The sequence below is a fragment of the Coptis chinensis genome, chromosome 8, assembly GCF_015680905.1.
Source record: "Coptis chinensis isolate HL-2020 chromosome 8, ASM1568090v1, whole genome shotgun sequence".
NCBI classification, from domain to species: domain Eukaryota; kingdom Viridiplantae; phylum Streptophyta; class Magnoliopsida; order Ranunculales; family Ranunculaceae; genus Coptis; species Coptis chinensis.
In genome coordinates, this window is record NC_141463.1 from 35239497 (window position 1) to 35263482 (window position 23986).

Sequence of the window (23986 nt, forward strand, 5' to 3'; positions counted from 1 at the left end):
CCGGTTATTATTAAAGACACTTCACTTTATAATTAATCAAAATAAACTTATAAATACAAAAGGACTGGAAATACCTTTCAAAGCTTTCACATATTCCTCCAAACCAGTAGACCAGAAGCTCCTTGCAGATGCGGGAATGGTAGTTTTTCTGAGGATGGTGCTTTAGTAGTATTAACACATGCCTGAGAGAAACATGTTAAATTTGGGTAGTATTAACACATGCCTGCAAAAGATAAATTTGAGTAAATATAATTTCTGGGGACAGTGAGATAGGTAAATCAGGATGCTTTCTTACATTTGCGAAAGGAAGATATATTTATAAGTACCAAACCAGAACTAAGAGGGAAAAAAATTAAGGAAGTCGAGGTGGCCTACATGGCCAACATATAATAAGCAAAAAAAGGCAGAAAACACCCACATGCGCTAAAGTCAGGAAAAACTCACTCTCACCCTAAGAAAGTATCTCATATAAAACAAAGTAATCGAACGGAGTACCGTCAAGTTCCTCTACCACAATACAGCATAAGAACTTTTGCTCTTAATACTGAACTAAGAAAAAACAGACTCAACAGTCAACATGCCTCTTAACTCCACTGCAACTGATTGCCTCTGGAAGAGACTGCACGTGTACCACAGTGCTAAATGGTCTTTCACTGAACCATCTCCAACTACATTATGTTAGAGGGAGAACTGAAATACCATCAAACAATCCAAGAGGACAGACATTAGCAACATCACTCCCCATACCATAATGGTCTTCTCTAAGAATTTTTTTTATTCTGGAAGCTTGATCAGAACAATAATTAAACAAGGATCTTCCATTTCGTCTTATATGTGATGTGGCATGTCTCCCATCAGAGAACGTATCCTCAGAAGGAAACATCTCTGAGTGGTCATCCATTGTGCCACTCTCGGGTTCTTTCGGTGAGTGATCAACTTCAGGTAATGATGTGTCAAATCGGCAGTACTCATCATCACTATTGCTAGTATCACTATCTGATGATGCCAATGAATAAGATTCCACTGAGAGCTGCATAAATTCTTCCTCTAAGTTGTAGCGGCGGTGTAGTATATCCTCCTGGTAATGCGGAGGAGACCTGGGGTAAGAGGAAGATAAGTGGTGCGACTCCATCATCTCGTCAATAGCTGTCACCAGCGTTGGACTAACCTCCACATTTTTCATACCTCTTTGGGCTGTCAAAGAATCAGGAAGGGGTTCCTTTGCCAAAGGAAGACAATTAAATCCTTCTTGCGAGCAAACTTCTACTTGCACCTGTTTAAAATTAACTTCCCTATTTTCTACATGTGGTCCGGAATCTCCTTTACACTTAGTTGTTGAGGACTTTAAAGCCACCTCACCAACTAAGTCGAAGTTGTTATGGTCATGAGAACCTATAGAAATATCTTCAACAGAATTGGCAGAATCCAGAACATCTGTGCGGTTCTCCTCTCCTGAAGCTTGAACGGTGTCCACGACATCTTTTGAACTTTCCCCAAGTTGCCTATGGCCTCTTCTACTTCTTGTATAATTTTCTTTCGCAGGGCCAGTGAAACCTGAATGTTTGCTACTCACTAAACTTTCAGAAGTCTGGTCCATCCAATCCTTAAACTCCCGCAGCCAAAGAACAAAATACTCTTTCTTCATGAACTCCACTCTATTCATTAGGCCAGCTACTTCTGCTTCACTATTAGAAACGACATTTTCCTCCCTGCTTCGGATTTCACTTTCGCATGAGCCTGAATCTTGCTCAACAGCCTCGGAAAGAATAGACCTCCTCCTTGGGACAATTTTTTCAGTCATAAAGAGAAAGTTGTTAGATAGCTCAGATATTAGTGTGGATGACATGAGAGGGGGAAAAACAAGTCGCCAACATATGACCCCATATAATTGTTCACATGTTGAGAAACATGGCTTTCATGTGCTGACCCTTGTTATTCAATGAGTCAAATTAACCCAATTTCAATTAGAATAGTCACTAACCCTGTCTCTGGTGAGAGTTCCCTCATCTTCATCATTGTCTATAGCAGGGCAATAAAAACCAAATCCAGCAGGTCTTTTCAGCTTGCTTGCAATAACAATTTGCCTCTTCCAAGATTTTCTAGTTGTGATTCCTCTTTCACCTAATTTCAGCTAAGTCATTCAATCACGGAAAGGAACAAGTTACATTAGGAGCATGAGATTTGATTAAATCAAATGACCCATGCTTCAAATATTACACCCGCTCAATCCGTCAAAAATAAGTACAAAATGACTATCTGGGTTACCCATATTTGACAATGGTTAAGCAAAAGTGAGAAGTGACTAAGTGAATGATCTGATGCCCCAAAGTAGAGAGAGTAGCATGTACTTACTTTTTCAGGATGAGCAAACAAGCTAAAAACTTGCCTGTACCATGGGGCACAACAAATGGGGTTTCCTTCCAACCACAAACTTTGAAGAAATGGGAGGCTAGTGAGGATCTCCAACTCTGACACATTGGAAATAACATTGTAAGAAAGATCAAGCCCTTCAATCGACTTCAAAGTCTCAATCCCATTCAAACTAGTCAGAGCATTGTTCCGCAAAACCAGTTTAACTATTGAGCATGCAACCTGCATGATCCAACCATTTCCTAGTTGTAAATTCCAGATAACAGATGAATTGAATTTTTCTTTTACAGCAAAAGCAAAAAGATAGGGGCAAAACTGCAAACTTATATATAATGTCTTTGCTCCTTGCTCTTTATTTGGTGTTCAAGTTGACAAACTATTCTCATCTTCTCTAAATAGCTCCATACTATTTAAGTAAGATTACTCAACAGTTCTTGCCCAATGCAAAAACTGTTAAAAAATGTAAAGAAGAACTAGTGTTCGACGTTCAGAAGTTTATTAAATTGAATCCTATTCACTCCTTACTGAAAATGAAACACAATTAAGTTGCTTTCTAACCAGAAACTGTTGTTGGACAGTTTCATGAGGCGTCCATGCAAAAACTTTCTCCACCCATCTTCACTCTAGGTCACCAATGTGATATTTTATGTTTCAAAATATTATCCCTGAGTGTAGCAAAGTTTTGCGTCGGTGTGGCTGGGGATTTAAAAAATTCACTTGAGTGCCTCATTGTCTATCCTTTCTAATCTCTTCCCCCCCCCTCGTACCGTACACTTGCGAGGGTTAATATTAGTCTACATAAGTCGCTAGACAAAATTAGTATGCAACTTATATTGAATCTCTCAGAATCTCATTGCTCTAAAGATGGGAAAATAAATCACACTAGAGTATAAGATCCTACTATCCATCAGAAGTTTGATCATGGCGTATGTGTGGTCATTAGACAAACTCGAAGTCCGAAGGTTATATGAGATTCCATGCAGGGTTGATACATAAATGTGATTAAAAAAAAATGATTTCCAACACTTGAAACAGACTTAACTAGTGAGTTTGTATATGCTGCTCATTGATGATGAATGACAATTAGACTAAAACACTAAAGAGAAGTAGTAACATACCTCACTTTGGGAAGAAATAGAGTGCAAGTGATTAAACCCAAGATCCAAGTAACTTAACTTAGTACATTTCTTCAAATTATCCCCTTTGCCAAACCTATTCCTACTCTCGACATTAGGAAGCAATTGCAAAGAATCATCCATGAGTAGCTAGCAATCCATTACAAGGACAGGAAACTAAGAAAAGCCTATTCCAGACGGCAGAGTCCTTAATATCCACTATCCTACTAGCAAACACGTGGCGCAGCGCATTCTGAATTATTAAATTATTAATGAGAAACTAATAATAATAATAATAATAAAAGTTTGTATTGAATTATTAAAGAAACTTACAGTGGAATTATGAAGAATGAGTTTCTCCAAAGTATGTCTGAGTTGGAGAAGACCTTTAGCAGGTGAGGTGGAAAGATCACAACCACGGAGTTCCAAAACTTTGAGTCTGCCAAACGGTAATAAAGAAAGCGGAGTTGGATCTCTATCGGGTGGTAGGAGAACTGAAATGACTTTCAACGAAGTCAAGAGTCTCAAAATCCTACGTAATTGTTCCAACACACGATGATCACCGAGATCAGATATATATCCAGCATACACAAATCATAACTTGGGGTTTTAGACGATAGAAAATCGGAGAAGATGAGAAAAACCCAAAAAAAATTCAGAAGGAGTTAGGGTTCTTACAGTGAGAGTGTGTGTGGGCAGAGAGAGAGGGAGGAGACTGGAGAGTAGTAAATGGTGAGAGAGGGAGGAGACTGGAGAGAAAGTAAAGTTGTGTTTTATATTTCAAGATTTTAATTTGCAACACTTCTCACACAATTTTTAAGCGTTAGCAATTAATTCCAAAAATTCACCTAAATAAATTAACGCTTTATAACATTGCTAACGCTTATATAGCGTTGGCAACTTGCTAACGGTAAATAACCGTTGCAAAGCAAAAAAGGTATGTGTTGCAAATATCCTATTATGGTGTAGTGATAGTCGGTACAAATTGTCCACCCCAAACTTCACCACAAGTATTTTCAAACCTCCCAATATTGAATTCTTGATCAACACAAACACACATCATAAGATACGTTTTAATCATAAAATACCTATGAGGGCATGAGATTTATACATTAGAATTAAAATAACTTTTATTTTCTAGTAAGCAACCTTGTCCAAAGTTTACTTAGGTACATGGTGCTTAAATCAATCAACATATAAGTACTTAATGTGTCCCACATCTATCCAATAAACAAATACTAGTTATATCAAACGACACAAGAATAATGGAGGTTCACGTAAACCTTCAGCTTCTTAAATAAAGCATGACAATTTTCAGTTCCACAACATCAATGGCATCTAAAGCCTGCTATAGTTGTATCAATATAATCCTGCTATAATACAAGAAGCGCATGACAACTTTCAAGTTCCACAACGTCAATAAAGGCATCTAAAGCTTGCTATAGTTGTATCAATATAATCCTGCTATAATACAAGAAGCACGTCTGAAGCCGTAAATCCTTTATACACAGAAGAAAAACATAACACCTAGCTCAAAAACAAAAAACAGTGAATTACCTGCGACATTTTAATATGCCAAATTTCCAAAGGATGAGCTCTACTTTCATCCTCAAACTTTGCAAGAGTGTCGAAGCACCATCCAGAACTAAACTGTATGTAAAGCAAAGAATGATCTGCTAAGAGAAAAACTCAAATAAGAACACAACACTTTCGAAGTTCTAAGCATGGTTAGAGCAGAAAAACTCAGGCTAACAAATCCAAAGTGATCGGACCCTCGTGCTTTTAATTACCACTAAACTGATAAGTAGAGTATGCTAAAGTAAATTTGTGCCTAATTTAAACTCTTAAAACCCGAAACCGCATATGGGGTACTCAGTCATATATCATAGTAACGGTGAGGCTCTCAAGTAATTGTTTGCAGGCAGAATTTAAGCACTCAATCCCCTCGAAAGCACTGCATTGAACTTATGAACACATGTGTACACATGGGTGGGACAACCTTAACATGTCCAAACAAAAAAGAACTGTCTCTTGATTCGTTGATGATGAGTGCACCTAGGAAAAACCATATTTGTTGGTTTACATACAAGTGAATAACAGATTTGACATGTAAGCAATGTGTATAATGGAACTTTATCCATCTTGATGGAGAACTGGGTCCAATTACAATGAAAAACTAACCTCGAGTGTAGGACTAGGTGCCATGACAACTGCATTAAGTGGTTGACAGATCCAACTCTTTCAAAGACGTTTACAGATGCTATTGAACACTTAACAAAATATTGGTATTATATACGGTGCCTGAAAATCAAGGAAACATACCTTGTTAGAAAGAAACCAATGTATAAAACTTTGTAATTGATAAAGATTGTGAAACAGTACTTACTACTTGCCTTCTAGTTGTATAGTACTCGACTATTTGTACCCCCCATCAACCCTATTGACCAAAATTCCCAAGCATCCAACTGCTTTAGAATGGAGAAAATTATCAAAAACTGAAAACGCGGTGAAGATACGAAGATATAGAAAGAAAGAAACATAAATTATTATTATCTTATCATCCACCTCAATATATAAGTGATTAACAAGTCCACCAAAGACTATACAACAACTTCATGATGTATATCACCATACAATGCAATGATAGCCAAGGTATTAAATGAGCCTTTGAAGTTTCTCTTGTACTCAATTGGTTCTTGAACTGCAAAAGCTTCCAAAATATTTGTGGCTGATAACACTGAATGTCAAGGTGGTGGCACCTGCAAAATCAGAATACCAAATTAAAGAGAGAGAAGAGGAAAACAACTTGACATGTTAAGGGGTAGGGGAGAATGCTTTTAACATATATTCAAATTTAGGACTTTGGTCAAAAAATAAGTAAATGTACCTTCAAAACCAGATAATACCAAATAGTTAAGGGAATAGCTATCCACAGAACTCAAGACTTCCAAAGAATATGTGTCAGCATTATGCAAGATGCTACTTCCGAAAAGAAAAACTTGTGGTGCTTATCAAATCCATAAAGTATACCTTCCAAGATTTAATTGTTTTATCATTAGTAGAGAAAAGAAACAAGGAACCAAGGAACTGTTAGCTGTCTAGCACCATCTTATCTTGTTGATTTTCTCCTCTATTTCCAAGCTCTAGAGGTAGTCGAACTGAATTACAGAAAAGAAAAACATTATTAAATGGGGATCACAAAGATTAAAATCCAACAAGCACAATAGTGTGTACTCATACAGATTCTTATGAGGTGTAATTGAGAAGATAATACCTCGGGCTAGTGGCTTTGAAACTCTGTTTTATAGCGGAACTCAGGATGCACGCCTACTGATTGGGTAGACCATCCTAACATACTAATGTAAAAGCCAGTAGCTAGGATAATTTCACATGGTAGATAAAAAATATTCACAAGAGCATAAACCATCACAACATGGACTGCACCTAGCAAAGGGCTATGAAGTGCTGGTATGCAAAAAACAAGGATGATTCCCTATCCTTACCTGCAAAAAACAAAAATGATTTTAGGAATAAAGTCAAGATAGACCTTTAATGCTTACTATTCAAGATATGCTAATATGATTGTCAAAACATATTAAATGTGTAACCTCACTATATGCATGGGACCTAGTCTATTCTTGTCATGAGTGCATACAAGCTCAAAAGCAATCTAAAGGCCACTAGAATGAAAGTACCACTAAAACCAGACGCACAAAAGCTTATGCATTCAAACCAGAAATGCTTTGGTTTCAAACCAGAGAAGCTAAATACCATCAATTGTACAAAAGTTCCGCTTTTCAGCAGCTTGCAAAGTATCGGGGATGACTTTGGCATGGTATCATCATAGAAGTCCCTTTCATCGGATATTTCAATATAAATAAATAAAAGGAAGTCAGGCAGTAGAAAACAAATAGGTAAAAGGGAGACAGGCAGAGAGAGATTACCTATGCTATGCCAAGCTTAGGCATACTACAAACACGCAGGCTTGAATGGATTGCTTTCGCAGTTGCAATTTTTCTGTTTTGTACATATATGGTTTGAGTGAGTCTCAGAAACTCATTTCACGAACAGGCATTGTTTGTAGTGAATATGCTACTATTAACTCCTTAGTTGTTGTCAAAGCTAAAAACCATTTTAGCCAACCTCATGTACAGACAAAAGAGTAATCTCTAGGATTTTAACTTGCGTACATAAAGACATTCAAGGACCAAATGATTAAAAAATATACAAAAGCACAGAAAACATACTCACCACTTCACCAGTCATCATATCCTCCATGAGACCAGCATAGCCCTTTCAGAACCACCATGCTTATATAAAGTCATTACACATCTATATTGCTGGGTCTTGCTTAATTCCTACAAAATTATGAAAGAATGAATTCTTTGAAAGGCAGCATAGTTGAGAGAGAGATATTACTTGTATTATCCCGAACTCAAGCATACGAAGACCAATTCTTCACTTTACAAACATCGACGCCCATGTTTTAATTCTTCAAACTCCAAAACAAGCAATCATAGCCTGTCAATCATAGTTGTTTGTTTGGGAATAAGTTTCAAAAATACATCAGGGTGGATCATGCCCTCATTAAAAGCTCAAGGGGGTACACATTTTTAACAACAACCATTTACACATATAAAGAAGAAAGAAATCCAACATTCCTTGAGTACCTTCTTATAATTAGAATTTCACAGCCTTTAATATTTCAATCAATTCAAAGCATAATCTTATAAAACTAAGAGCGTAAGAAAGAACTAGGTTCAAATCATATAGTAGGACGGTTCACAATAAAATAGTAAACTTAGTTCAGGGATGAGCAGTGTACTAAACTAAGTTTTAACCAATAGTTCACACTAGTGAATCAATTGGTTATGAATGAGGTGAAACAAGCTTAAGGTACAAGAATCAGCAACAAGGCAAGTTCCACAAACAAAAAAAATTCTTTGAGGCTAAGGTTTACTATTTAGAAATATTTCAAGTGATAACATGCTTCCCTAATTAAGCAAATTGGATAGTCAACTACATGAGGTCAACAAATAAAATAATGCAATAAAGCAAAAAAAAAAAAACTAGAGAATGCACCTGACATGGTATCTTACATGATGATCCTAAGTTTATGTGAATGGTGTGATTCCATTTGACTCTTACCAAGAACACATGAATGACAAAGGTATAAACCTGTATTGCATGGGTACGGATACGAGTGTCCGATTTGGACACGGGTACAACAATTTGGACACGGCAAGCTGTAAATAGTCAAACGCGGGGACACGCCTAATATTTTTAATTTTATATATTTTTTAAAATTATTTGATATTGCCCGGCCATTAGTCTTTTAAAACAATTATTACTTGAATATAAGGCCCATTAACCATTTAAAATAGTTATTACTTGAATATAAAGTCCATTAGCCATTTAAAACAGTTATTACTTGAATATAAGGCCCATTAGCCCATTAGCTTTTTAGAAACCAAGGTGTAAAAGTTTAGATCTTGAATATAATACCCATTCTAGAAAGGCCCAAGTCCACTGCTCATTTAAAACTGTCCATTTTGTAATTGTCTTCCTTAACTTTAGGTCTTCTTCTCAAACTAGCACAGCCGCCATGGTAGAAAGTAGAAAGTAGAAACCCTAGACCTCTCTCTCTCCTCTTTCACAACAACCATGCCTCTCCTCATTTCTCATTTCTTCATAAGGTGAATCTCTCTCTCTCTCAGAAAACAACCACGCCTCTCAACGAATCTATATTGTGTCGGTGTCTGTGTTAACAAGACACGACACGACACGGGACACGCCACCAATATCAGCGTACCCATGCAACACAGGTGTAAACCAAAAGAGCCCTCTATACCATTCATTTTTTTTTATTATTCGATCACCATTAAAAGTGAACACTTCTCAAATTGAAGTTGACATAAAAGACATTATATAAAATAAACTTCATACAAAACTCCAATAGCAAATTCCATACAATCTTTCAGTATGTCATACAAAGCAAAGCAAAACAAAGCAAGCAATTATCTTGAACACAATTAAATCAACAAAACTCATCACTGAACCCAACATGATAAATAGATCTCTCATCTATTTCTAGCATCACCTCGCCAACAAATGATCAATCAAACGCAGACCCCATTCTTTGAAGGCATATTTCACATCAAGTATATTGTGCCTCTTCTAGACACCAACACCATTAATAAAGGATAGAAAATTATTTTCCATAACATAGCAACACTCAACCTAGGAAATTACTCCACTTTTTAAGCCTTAAATTGGTCAAGGTGCATCCATAAGGGTTGAACCCTTAAACTAAAAGTAATTGTTGTACCATTCCCTTCTTCAAATTTGCAAGAACACCCTGAGTTCGGCAAGCAAGTATCTAATCAAGCTAAAGCTTTTGATAAACTAACCCAAAAGCTAAACCTCTAGATTCTTTTGAGAATAAAAAATCATGAATCTATTCAAAGCTTTGCGATTTCCATCGATATAGATTTGAATAGACTATATTCTATCAAGCATTCAAGCCTAATTCAATCAGATCTCACAATCTCCAGCAGGGAACCATGAAACTTGTACCGAACAAAAAAAAAGAACAAAAGGAGGGAGAGAAGACGACTTACCGAAATCAAAACCCTAGTAGCAGCAGCGGCACCGACAACGAAATCAAAACCCTATTTTTATTTTTAGCATATGTGATATTTCTCTTTTTAGATTAGATTACATGGGCGCCAAAGAACTAAAAAACTCCCGATTAACTTTTCTTTTTCTTTTTCTTTTTTTTCTTTTTTTTCCTAGCATGATGTTTAGCTTTGTCACACATTACTAAGCGTCACTAAATATCCAATAAATGTTACAAAATAATTCAAGAATTTGAATATATACTTACTAACGGTTAGAAACATTGATAACGGATAATAAGTGTGAAAAATTACCTAATGAATCAATATATGTTACAAATAAGAAATCCCAAAGGTTGCAAAATCACCTAAATGGTGCAGTGCAAATGGACTAAGAATATACCAGTTGAGAAAAAGGCAAAGAGATGTAAAATTGAGATGTATATACTTGATTTGATTATGATCACCACCAGAAGTAGCATTTGATAATGCCCAAGCGACCTTTTCTTAATATCAAACTCGGTAGTTTGGAGCAAACGAACTAAGGGGCCAATAATATCTGCAGCAATTACAGTCTGTAGAATAACAACATATATTAACGTAAGAATGGATTAAATTAAATAATAAACGAATATTTTTAAGATAAGTTTTATATTCTATGCAGTTAAAAGCGCAGGCACCCCCCCAAGCCGGGAGAGCTTTTGCCGGCCTTGTTCACATCACATTTCATTTCTTTCACAACTAAATGAAGGTATAAAAGCAACAGCTGTGTTTCTTCACTTTAAAAATTCAGGTAACATTCCTAATTAGGTTTTAACCTAAACTTAGCCTAATTCAAGGATTTTATGTGCTAATTATACGACCAAAATCCTTACAAGGAAAATATAAACTCTTATAAAATTTTGCAGTCTTGAAGTGGCAGCAATGTTTTAAACTCAAATTACATCTTATTTCAAAGGATTCCGGTTGTGGAAGCACACCTACCAAGTCCTTGAACCATAATACAATATCAGGATAAAAAAAAATCCCAATTCACAGTAGCAGACAAAATAGAGTAATAATAGAATAGTGAAAGGAGAATATATTCCGTACCTATATCTAATCCTTATTTCCCGCAGTAATATTTGAAATGGTCCAGCAAGCTTCTTTCTTGATACTCTTCTTGTGATTATTTGTTAACAAGCTCAACAGGCAAGGAAGCGCTTGAAAGTTGATTATAGCCTATAAAAAGTAGAAGAAAATCATCAATAAAAACTCCAATTGCTACAAGTTGATTATGAAAACTCTCTATTTAATCACCATGTTTCGCATTTCAGGTGCATCTAGACGAGTGAGAGGGAGATAAACTGCTGGAGTCGTGCAATAAGAATAAATACGGCTATTTTTATTTTTATTGAAAGTGATATATCCTTTTTACCCTTTTTTGTAAATTTATTCTACCGGTTGCCAGTTTGCAGAATGAGTGGACAAGAATCCTGCGTATCCCATACATCTCGCGCACCATAGATTTAGCCTTTTTATATAATAGAAAGCAAAAGCAAGAATCAGAGTAACGAAGATGGCAGCAGTGCTTGCTCAAAAAGCTAGTTTTGTTTTTTTTTTGTTCTTACTGATTTTTCACCACTTGTCTTCCATTATATGTTGTGATTTCACACATAAACAGTCACTATAAATGTTTTTTTTTTTTTATTTACTCACTTAGTTACTTAAGTTTTTCAGAAGTTTTGTTCTGATCCCCAGTTCTGTGCCCTATTTAGTAAGAAATGGTTTCCAAAGAACCAAAAGGAAATAAACACTCTCAAACAAATGAAGTCCACCAGGAATTGACTCCAGAAACTTCTCTTACCACCTACCCAGTCCCAAGACTCAACCATTTTATGAATTATTTAGCAGGCCAGATAAATGAACCTTAAACCTTAAAAGTCAGAAGGAGGTAACCATTGGTTTAAGGAAAAAACAAGATGAGATTCTAAACAATCAAAGGCCTAGACAAGGTAAACCTAGGCTACACCAAGTGCTCCTAAGCGCGTGGGTTGGACGCTTTTGACTGCAAAGGATGACATTTCCATTAACGTCCTACACAAATTCACCATACTAAGGCAGACAATATAATGAAGACAAATATACAATTTTATGCAGAATCACTAACTTCAAGCCATTTGGGAGGGTTGTGACCTGGCCTTTCAGGTATCTTCGCCCCTCTAAGCTGCAAAATGAAGAGGTATCATTGTATAAGATCATATGGGAATTTGCATTCAACTGCAGAGAATGGAAGTAGAAAGAGTAAAGGATAGACAAATCTTACAGCTCTTCTACTAGTGCTTACAGCGCCAGCTACGTCACATATGAAGATGCCAGCAGCTGAATTAAAATATAAATTATCAGAGGTCAGAAAATTGATTTCACTACTGTTATATCGTCGGCCAATCAGGTAAGAAATAGTAACACCTAAAGTAAATACATAAACGCGAAAGGGACATGAAATGCATAGAAGCCACCACCAATCACTTCATCTAGTCCCAAACAGATAAAAGAGCAAAGATTGTATTAGCTCCAAATTTGACCGTTTCCAACTACCCATTCTTCTAAGTTCTATCCTTCCTTACATAAATATCAGTATTTTCATATAGCAACTTTAAGTCACAACTATGCTTCTAACCTCGGCCTTTTATATATGGAATCTCAAATAGTTGACCACTTAACTCATAAACAAGAAACTGCTTACAAGCTCGTCAGTCCAACCGAAGAGAAGGGGGTGCAACTTTTGTCGAAGAAACGTCGACAGGGAACAACTGTTAAGTTCCTCCTACTGATGGGTTTGTTTCCTGTACATACAAACAAAAGTTTCTTAGTTTGATCAGTACTCAAAGTACAGAAAAAAGTAGAAGAGTGACTTGGGTTTAGAAAGTATACTTATTTGAGGAGAAGCGAAGGATAGAGAGAGTTGGAAAGGAGTGAAGTGTAGTAATGCTTTGGGTGTGTACTATCTTGTCATCATAGTGCTGCAGTTATGATCTATAATACATTATTATTACATCAGAATCAAGAAGAAGAAAAGAAAAAAAAAAAAAAAACAAACTCGAGAATATATAAGAATAAAAGACACATTCAAGTGTAAGGTTGTAAAGCTACCAAGCGTACTGTCAAGATCTAATGCCTATGATGGAACTTCATTATATACATACAAACACTGCTTGCGCTTTTGCAACAAAAGAAAATACTGGTGAACTACAAATTCCACCTGACCACGGATTAGCTAAATGGCGCACTCAATTTCTTGACCAGAAAATAAATTTCATAGGTTTGGTGTTTCAGTTAGAGAGTGTAGATGGTTTACAGACATGCCACTGCCAATGAGCTCAAATATGAAGAGCTTGGGTTTTGGTAAAAGAATAGCATAGCAGATTACTTATGGCACTACAACTGGGAAAACAAATAAACATACAGACTGAGTACTTCGGGACGCCATGCAATACACCATCACAGAACTACAGTGTCCTTATACATGCACATCAAAATGAATATGTTTTGAGTGCACTTGTGCTACTTGCTTGCCAAATTCTCTACTTCACTTTTTAAGAAAATTAGTCATACTTCATCAAATGGGTCCAAGTGCTAGCTTTCTGCCTTTCACATTTGAATATTGTCTAATTATTTCCAACTCGGACAAATAAAAGGTTAGTTTAACACGTTAAAAGTACATGTTCAGCACAAAAATTCATAATCTATACCGAGCAGCAGTGAATTGTTTGTAATCAAAATCAAGATAGGTCTAGATAATGGTTCTTTTTCAAATGACTTGTACAAAGTGACACGTAATAAGTTCTAGTAACAACAATAAAATTCTCTAACGGACCCAACCCATTTACCAAATAATGCATTACAAATAATGCAACAATTCTAGTTTAATTTCGTCTCATGTAGGTTGCCTCCTGACCATTAAAACACTAGAAGAAATTTCGATGCGTAGTACAACACAATGAAATAATAAGCAATCCAAGTATTCTGTTGTGATTGGTCATGCTGAATGCATATGCATGAGATAAAAAAGATGAAGGCACACAACATTAAGAGTTTTCGTATTTTCATTGTGGAGACAAATAGTAACAAGAAGAGGTTAACAGTGAGTCATCTCCTCAACTAGAAACCAAATCAGTGCAATCACCACTAATTATTAACGGTTTTAAAATTTTGATATGTATAGCCAATCTTAGGATTACATACTGATATGTAAGCCCATCCCTGATCAAATCTATGTCAAGACCAAAGCTTTTGAGTTTTGGCAAACTGTGGAAGTAAGCAAGCTACCTAAACTATGCAATCACTGCAAGTGTGTAGGTCACTTAGTGACAGAATGCAAGCGACTAAAGGGAGTGATGCAGCAAGACAAAAACAAAGAGGTGGTAGTCGATACTACACCAGCTGCAGGTCCTTCAAATGTGACAAAAGATGGAAAAAAGAAAAGGAATAGGAAAGGAGGGCCACCACAAACCTGGGTCCAGAAAGCAACCTCTGTGAACCCTCATATTAACAATACAAATCAGTTCAGTGCACTAGCGGAATTACAAGAGGACGAGGACGGAAACAAAGATGGGGAACAAAATGCTGTGATTGTGGTCGTCGACGAACATATCACCACTCCACAAGAGGTTCAGCTAGCTCCTGAAGGGGATGAGGAAATTAACTTGGAAGCAGTTGTAATAGCTGATTCTGATGATCAAAACAAACGAGGCAACACTGAGGGACAGTTATCTGATTCAATAGATTCAACAGATACTGAGGAGGACTACTCTGGAGCTGAGTTTGAAGAAGAATTTTCTGATGCTCTAAATGTCCAGCCAGAATTGAATACCGTGGAAAACATGGAGAGACAAGCCAATAGTGAATCCCCTAAACAAAGAGATGATGCTCCACAAACACCTGCTTCATGTGCAAGTTCGGCATCAGTTGTTAGGTGTACTCCTAGTCGACTACAACAACTTATCAATGAGGCAACTGAAGTCATTCAGGCTATTGATCACCCAGCACAGGTTGATCAAACACCACCTAGACCACCAGACAAGGCCAAGGAGAGGTGGGCAGATATTCAAGAAGATAATACAGAAACTTCACATGCAGGAAAATTTGCTCTACTTACAGAGCTTTGTCCAGTGCAGAACATAACTTCTTCTAAGACAGCCATGTCTAAGAAGAAAAGGAGCAAAAGGTGACTTATCACCCTTTCACAAATAAAAACTTCTTTTGTTACAAAATGAAGTGCATTTTTTGGAATCTAAGAGGCATTGCAAATGCCAAAACACAAAATAGGCTCTCCAAGCTTATTAAGGAGTGGGATCCGGACTTATTGGGCATTGCTGAACCCAAAATAGACTCCAATGCCATCTCTAAGAGCTACATTCAGTCCTTGGGGCTCTGTGTTACTTTTTTTTGCAATAGTAATAATCAGCAACTGCCAAACATCTGGCTGCTATGGAAGGAAGGGTTTTCTGCTCCTAATCTCATTCATCGCTCTAATCAGCAACTTACTATTGAATGTAATGGCTCTATTGTTACTATGGTACACGCTAGTACTCTATATGTGCAACGAAGATCTTTATGGCAGGAACTGGCGCATCTTAACCCTTTAAACACTCCTTGGTCGATCATGGGAGACTTTAATGCATATTTAAGCCCATCCGAGAAGAAAGGTGGCTTGAGGCCCACCTCTCCGCATCTATGGAGGACTTCCGAGACCACGCTGAATATGAATCAACTTTTGAAGCTCCAAGCATCGGTTATATGCTCACTTGGACTAATAATCGGAAAGGTTCACGTAAGGGTCGGGGGCAAGATTGATAGAGTTTTTTCAACTCTCACCGGTGTGATAGGTATCCCGGATGGAACTACAAAATACTCAAAGAGGCTTTGCTTTCGGATCACTCTCCTCCGGTAGGGTGGTATGACAGAAATTCCAAAACCTACAAATGCTCCATTCATATTCTTTAACATGTGGACTTCTCACCCGATTTTTTGGAAGTGGTTAAAGAAAATTGAAGGTGCCTATTGAGGGACACTCCTCTTCATTCTATCACGAAAACTCAAAAGACTTAAACAAAAGTCAAGACCGAACAAATATGTCTTTGGTAACCCGGGCACAAAGATCACAGAGGCAACTCACAATCTTGAGGCTTCAACATCGGTTTGAGCAAGATGAAAATGAGATGCTAGCTATGGAAATTGCAGAACAGGAACTACAAGTTAAAAATCTCCTACAACAAGAAGCTGACTACTGGAAGCAAAGATCCAGAACTAGATGGGATAAAGAAGTGGATAGAAGCACCAAGTATTTTCACAGCTTAATAAACATGAGGAAGTCAAAAGCAATGATAAGAGAAATACAAGATGCACATGGTGTCACTTTGAAAGATCAAGAAGATATCATCAGATTCATAGTCAGCCACTATACAGAAAAGTTCAAAGAGGTGGAGCTAGAATCAGATGTGAACCTATTGAACTTGATACCAAAGCTAGTCACAGAAGACGAAAATAAAGAGCTCTCGTCTATACCTACATTCGGTGAGATCAAAAGAGCTGTCTTTGGTCTTTGTCCAGATAGTGCACCAGGGCCAGACGGATTTAATGGACATTTCTATCAAGTTTGTTTGGAACATAGTTGGTTGGGGCGTTTATAGAAGCGATGAGATACTTCTTTTTGAAAAGCGACTACCAAAAGCTACAATGCAAATTTTATTGTCTTCGATACCAAAAGAGAGGAATGCAAACCCGGCTTTAATCGGTACGCACCAATATGCCTCTCAAATTTTGCTTACAAGATTATTACAAAGATCTTGGCTTCTAGGTCGGGCTCCAAAGAGCTTCAAAAATCATCTCAAAGGCTCAAGATGGTTTCATCTCCAATCGAAACTCACATCATGCCATTGGGCTTGCTTCAAAATGATTAATGAACTCAAAGTCAAGAGACATGGAGGCAATGCACTATCAAACTTGACATCTCTCAAGCATTTGATACACTCGATTGGAAATTCCTTTGGTCATCCATGGAAAGATTTGGCTTCTCCGACATCCGGCTTCATTGGCTTCAAGGAGCTATCACAAACAATTGCATATCACCATGATCAATGGAGGGCCAAGAGGCTATTTCACAGCAAGTAGGGGACTACGACAAGGAGATCCACTATCACCTCTCCTCTTTGCCTTTGCAGAAGACTGTCTCAACAGGGGAATAGAGTACCTAGTCTCCCAAAAGAAAGTCAAAAGAATGGTAACACATACAAACTATTGTAGCCCCTCTCACCTCATGTTTGCCGATGATATTTTTATGTTCTGTAATGCTGATAAAAGATGTCTAAAGTCTCTTCTAGATTTGTTAGACAGGTATCAATGCTCAGCTGGTCAGTACATCAACAAAGACAAGTGCAAAATCTTTCTAAGCCACATGACCACATGCGAAGGGAATCTATTGTGTCTTTTTTTCGGCATAAAAGAGGGTGGCTTTCCGAGAGAAGTATCTTGGTGTGCCAATCATCACGGGAAGGTTAACTAAAGCAAACCTAGCCCCTCCGGTCGACAAGATAAGGAAGAAAGCAACTAGTCACCGGCAAGATGCTTTCATTTCAAGGAAGAGTTGTTCTTGCAAGGCATGTTCTCAATAGCATACATGTCCACAACTTGGCTATTTACAAATGGCCCGCCTACCATTAAGGAGTGTGAGAAAATTATTAGAAACTTCATTTGGTCCGAAATCCTACGAAAAAAAAATTCATGACTCGAACCGGGAGAAAACATGTAAGCCCCGTGAAGAGGGGACTTCTTGGGTTTGAGGAGACTCAAAGACATTAATCTAGCTATGCTGATGAAGTTGTCTTGGAGCTTAGAAAATGATAATAATGACTGGGCAATGTATATGAAGGGGAAATATGGTGCAAGAAGTGATGAGTGGACAAAATACAAGACTTCTACTATATGGCCAGGCATCAAATGGGCTCTCAAGGAATCAAAAGTGCATACGACCTGGGTCATCGGTACTGGAGAAGCCATAAACACATGGAAGGAAAACTGGACAGGAGGCGGAACTTTCACTCATGTATTTCAGATGACAGATGATTTTTGGGGGCATTGCAGTTCAAGACTTAGTGAATGCATACGCAATGGACAATGGAGTTTCCCTGCTGAAATGATTAAGATTCTGGATGCCACTGGTGTCAATGTTAATGACCTACAAGCCCCAAATCCCACACAAGATGATGCTAGGATCTGGATGCCATCTACCAATGGCAAATTCTCAGTCTCTACCGCACATGAAGCAATCAGAAAGAAGGCAGAAAAGGTGAGCTGGCATACATTCATTTGGAAGGCCAAGTTGCACCCAAGTACTCAAGCCATTGGCTGGAAAAAATTTCAGGGGATTATGCACACTGATGACATGCTTAAGAAGAGGAATTTTAAAATTGCATCTAGGTGTTGCCTGTGCTTGCAGCATGAAGAGACACAGGAACACATTCTCTTCAGATGAACTTTCGCACAAGAACAATGGAACTATCTAAAGGAATCATTCAAGTTGCAACCCCAAGATCTACTCGAGGACGATGTTCTCAATTCTTGTAAGTCCAGGAGCCCACTCACAAAAGACATCTGGTCTGCAGCAGCCATTGCTTGCCTTGTACATATTTGGAAGACAAGAAACCGAGTTCTTTATGATGGTGGGAATGTTGAGAAGGGGCGGTCGAATACATATCAAAGGGCTATTCTAAGAGCACATGAGCTCTCTGGTGGCACCATGGACAACACCCCTCTAGAATTGGAAGCACTTCATGCCTTGGGACTGAGGAACAAACTGAGACGAGCACCAAGGATTCTTGAGTGTTATTGGACTGCTCCATCACTTGAATACTTAAAAATCAATGCATGGTCATAGGCGTGCTTTCGAGGCAATCCCCGGTCCAAAGAGGTTGGGGAACACTATTCAGAAGTACACAGCGGTTGTTGGAGTTTACATTGGGGAATAGGCTCGGATACAAACTATGTGGTGAATCAAGAGCTATTGTTGAAGGTATTACGAAGGCGATTGAGATGGGGTTCACGAAACTATGGGTGGAGTCGGACTCCACAAAAACAATCAAAGCATTCAAAACCAACTCAAACTCGATTATCGGAAAGTTAGAGCAGATTGGGAAAGGACTAAAGGGAAGGCAAATATAGTTCTAACAAGCACATGGAGGGAGGCAAATTTCGGAGCAGACTTGTGTGCAAAGAAAGGAGCGACCCTAGCAAAAGGCCAGAAGCAATGGTGGGAGCATAGACCTAATTTTGTTTATAGGTTAGAGAACCAACACTCTACCTATTTCAGATTTATTTCTTAAAAATTTAGGAAATGTATGTTGGAGTGGTCTACCCAGGGCCTTCACAAATGTATACTGTTTTTTCTTTGCTATCTAATACAATTACCCTTTAGCAAAAAAAAAAAAAATGCTTAGATCAAGCTTTAATTGTCTACTGATCGAACACCAGTCTCAAAGGGGCCTGCATCTACTTGAGATCACAAATACCGCTACCGGAACAATTGGATCTCCTCTCTCATCTCCTTAAACTAGTTTATATTATATTCCCAAATACTAGTAATCAGGTCTCCACTTTGCAGGATATAATCTTGTAACCACGTCTCCCTTTTTATATATTACTTAACATGTACTGAAGACACTGAAAACCAAAACTCTTATAAAAGTTCTTTGACCGAAAAATACGAAAATGAGACACTTTTATTCATATAAATGAAAAGATAGAAATGGAGCATACATGAAAGATATATTTCACAATTTGCTTTTAAAATATCAAATCCATGAAAGCAGAAAATATAAACTCTTGTACAGTTGTATCCTTCTATCACTTTAGATAGCAGTCTAATGGAATACAAGTTCAGAACAACCTATATATAAGTTTCTTCTGCAATTATTAACACATTCTACAAAAGCCCCAAATTTTTGGAAAAAGATGAACCAAAAAATAACAGTTTCGTAGAGAACAAGACTTACAAATAACAAGAAATAAATAGAAGAACAAAATTGATATTTTCAGTCATAAAGAATCTTTTTTGTCAAACCCCTCATTTGAGTGTCTTGGAGGAAAAGTTAGATTTTCTGACAATAAGTCTAAGGGTATAAAGTGAAATTGAAATAAATAACTGAATTACAATTCTTAATTCAAAAATGGCGCCATCAATAACTAGAAGACTGTACATAGAATGAGATATAAGTAGACTTACATAAGGTATTGACGGTTAACCAATTACAATTCTTCATTCAAAAAGCGGAGATGGGGAATCCGGTTCCAGTCTTTGCATCTTCTATGCAGATCCGGATGGCATCTACTGATGTGAAGCTTAGAAAGCACTGGTAGGGCTAGCAGCCAGTCTGGTAATGCTCTCAAATTCTTGCAATCATAAATTGTTAGCATTTCAAGTCTAGAGGCATGTTGTATTTCCTCTGGAAAAGAGATCAACTGAGGAAAACTCGTCAACTCTAAATCTTGAAGGGCGATGAGGTGCTGATAACCAAGCGACATGATTTCCAAGTCTGGACAACCACGAAGTAACAATGTCTCAAGGGCACTTAGATGTTGCAGTGATGATTGGGATAGAGATTTTAGACTCCGACAATTATGAATAGCCAATCTCTTGAGACAAGTCAGGTTACTTAATCCTTCCGTCAGAGATTCCAAACCTCCACAATTACCAATCTCCAAGGATCGTAGTGTCATCAGGTTTTCTAGTTCCGTAGGAAGACTTTTCAGTTTATCACAATCTCTGATAATAAAAGTCTCCAGACATGTAAGGTTCTGTAGAGGTGCTTCTGGAAGAGTTTCTGCTTGAGCAAAACCTGAAATACAAAGGTAAGAAAGAATGGGGAGTTTCTTCACCGCATTCAGCATAGGATCGTTGCATTTCTCCACGGCTAAGACTTTAATAGAAGATGGCAGCTGCGACGGTAATTTCAGTTTGGGGCATCCATAAAGTTCCAATCTTCCAAGGCGAGAAGGGAGTAGAGGACACCATCCTTCCACATTAGGCATGGAAAAAAGTGAGAGAGAAATCAATGCAGCAGAAGACCCAACCCAGCTAGGCAACATCACACCTGGGTACCCATCAATAACCAACACTTGTACGTTGGGGTGAGGCTCAAGTCTTTCTAACACCTCTTTGCTGTTGTTTCCTTCAACGTCACCATCTGTCCATATTAGCCTTAGCTCAGAAAGCTTCTCCTTACTCCTTAACTTGGCTTGTTCAGCATCCCTTGGATCACACACATGCTGAAGCCCCGTTATTGTTAATTCTCCTTTAAGATGGTTCAGCTCCTCTAACTCTCGGATACCAGCAGATTCACTAACTGGACTCACTGCAAATGTGCTTAACTCCCTGAGGCAAGCCAATTGACCAATTCCGAGCGGCATGCAAGTCAACTCTGTAGCATGTTTATCAATCACCAGGCTTCTGAGGTTCCTCATGTTTCGCAAGGACTTGGGCAGCATTTTAAGTTTTAAACACTCATACAGGTTAAGGGTTCGTAAGTTTGTTAGGTTACAAATTGATTCAGGAAAAACCATGATTCCACAGCCAGAGAGGTCAAGGCACCTCAATCGTTTCAAGTTACCAATCGACGATGGCAACACTGTCAATTTTGAGTTGTAGCTTAAATTTAATATTTGCAAGTTCCTTAGGTTACAGACGGATTTAGGTAATGATGCAAGGTCCACATTACAGAGGTTGAGATACCTCAAATGTTTTAGACGCCCAAATATAGGTGGTAGAACTTTAATAGTCCATACATAGCTCAGATCTAGCACTCTTAGGTATTTAAATCTTGACAAACTTGATACACAGTGATCTAACGGGGGAGTGGTTTTCTGGTCAAGGAAAAGGACTGTACGACAGGCTGGTGGTGATTTAAAAAGCGTGTTTGAAGTTGCTGGAGATGGTGCTGATTCACATACTACAGATACATGTCGTGCCTTTTTTGAGATATTACTTATCTCATCAAACTTCATGATAGAACAATCATTCAGCATAACGGAGCATGCAAGATCATGCATGAGATTGTGCATCTTAAACCGTACTTCTTGCAATTTGTTAATTTCTTGCATGTCTTGAAAGAAAGACAGCCTTAGTAACTCACTAAAAACTTCATCACCGATGTCTTCCACCTCTGCCCAACTAGTAGATTGAATAAAACCATTTGCCATCCATTGATGGATCAATTTTTCTTTCTCCATGCTGTAATCTTTTGGGTATATGGAGCAATACGCAAAACATTGCCGCAAAATTGGAGGCAAATTGTTATAACTCAATCTCAATGCGGGTAAGATAATACTCTCTCCGTGTTCTGGTAGAGTCCAAATTTCATTGTCTCTAACAGAACTCCAAAATTCATCAGTTTTGGAATTTAACAAGCTTCCTAACGCCTTCACAGCAAGAGGCACACCCCCACACTTGCTTACAATCTCCTCGCCCATTTTTATCAAGTTTGGAGCGATCTCCTGAATCCCAATACCAAAAGCATATTGCTTAAACAGACAACAACAATCATGCTTTGATAGAAACTTGAGGTTATGTGTTGGATTAACGATACAGGTGGTATAGTCTTCAAATGTCTGGAAACATATAGAGTCTACTACTGTTTGGAGACGAGTTGTTACAATAACTGAACTCCCTTCACCTCCGCACGTTAGAAGATGTTTCATTTTAGTCCATTTCTCTATATCATCGTCCCACACATCATCTAATACAAGCAAAAACTTCTTCTTGTTTAATAATTTTTGGATATAATTTTGCATAGGATTTAAATCTGCAAGATCACAGCCTTTTTCAGAAAGAAATTCTATTATCATTTTTGTAACTCTTTTGAGACTGAAATCATCACATACACATACCCAAATTCTGGTATCAAATTGATCTACAACTCTGACATCATTATAGACCAACTGAGCAAGAGTAGTCTTTCCTAAACCACCAATTCCAAGAATGGGACAGATGGAAAGACTATTTTGACTTTTCCCATTCTCTAGTAGAATCGTCACAATATTTTCCCTGTCCTCATCCCTCCCGTAAATCAGTGGTTCAGTTAAAACCGAGCTAGTCTCTCGATCAGGACCAAATTCTGTAACACCAGTGGTGGTATCAGCTACTCCGGGAATCAAATGAAACTTGGATCTTTCACTGGCAATTTCATCAAGCTTTCCTCTTATCTCTTCAACTCTTTTTCCCATTTTGTGACGAAACAAAAGTTGTTTGACATCAAAACAAGTTGAGAGGGAGTTAGTACTTACTTGCTTCCCAAATTCCAATGCACATTCATCCAAGATGTCTTCGGCATCGTAAGCAGCATCCTTGAGCTTCCTTAGCCAAACTCTAGTCGACTTGTCTTTGATTTGTTTGGCCTCGGCGTCATCAAGGACAAGTCGAATAGTTGATAATGTGTCGGAGAGTTTCGACAAGTCCTTCTTCACACCAGACACTAGACCAAACTCGGTGCTTGTCAGAGATGTTAATTTCGAAAAAACTAGTTCAACGACTGGAGAGACTACAACTTCAGCCATTTTTTCTATTATCAAATTTGAACCACCACCACCTAGAGATGCTCTTATATATACAGATTCCAACTTGTTTTTTCTTCTGGACTTCTAGTAGTACACACGGTATCTGCACTGAAGCTTCCAACTTTGATTTTGAAAAGCATGCAGAGAGACAAGTAACTTCGTAATAAACCAAGTCAAACTGTCATTATCATAAATATAATAATATATATGATCAAGACAAAAGAGATGCATCAAACCGAAGGCATTTCAAAGATTTAACTACTCATGATTTATTTTTTTGGTATTTGGTAATGACTAGTA

The 23986-nt window shown here is 37.8% G+C and overlaps 2 protein-coding genes across 11 annotated transcripts; both read right to left on the reverse strand.

Moving 5' to 3' along the window:
- Window positions 1-296: 296 nt before the first annotated feature.
- On the reverse strand, window positions 297-12683 carry LOC147481281 (uncharacterized). Its single transcript, XM_086578887.1, is given in 11 exon segments — window positions 297-1822; window positions 1982-2131; window positions 2353-2592; window positions 3489-3635; window positions 3637-3738; window positions 3819-4017; window positions 5043-5158; window positions 10570-10677; window positions 12252-12308; window positions 12408-12463; window positions 12680-12683. Coding segments are annotated over 11 exon segments (2328 nt in total). The 3' UTR covers window positions 297-673.
- LOC147481282 (putative disease resistance protein RGA4) lies at window positions 5129-23874 on the reverse strand. 10 transcript variants are annotated; one of them, XM_086579972.1, is made up of 15 exons: window positions 20361-23874; window positions 13016-13117; window positions 12828-12927; window positions 12408-12463; window positions 12252-12308; window positions 11195-11323; window positions 10551-10677; window positions 7905-8006; window positions 7737-7843; window positions 7430-7502; window positions 6760-6988; window positions 6051-6643; window positions 5872-5950; window positions 5667-5786; window positions 5129-5158 (listed from the first exon to the last, which is right to left on the reverse strand). In XM_086579972.1, the coding sequence occupies exon 1, from the start codon at window positions 23684-23686 to the stop codon at window positions 20384-20386; it is 3303 nt and encodes a 1100-aa protein (XP_086436098.1). In that variant the 5' UTR covers window positions 23687-23874; the 3' UTR covers window positions 5129-5158; window positions 5667-5786; window positions 5872-5950; window positions 6051-6643; window positions 6760-6988; window positions 7430-7502; window positions 7737-7843; window positions 7905-8006; window positions 10551-10677; window positions 11195-11323; window positions 12252-12308; window positions 12408-12463; window positions 12828-12927; window positions 13016-13117; window positions 20361-20383. The 10 variants fall into 10 exon arrangements, with proteins under 10 accessions (XP_086436098.1, XP_086436100.1, XP_086436099.1 ...); XM_086579974.1 differs by lacking the exon at window positions 10551-10677; XM_086579973.1 differs by lacking the exon at window positions 7905-8006.
- Between the last annotated feature and the right edge of the window lie 112 nt (window positions 23875-23986).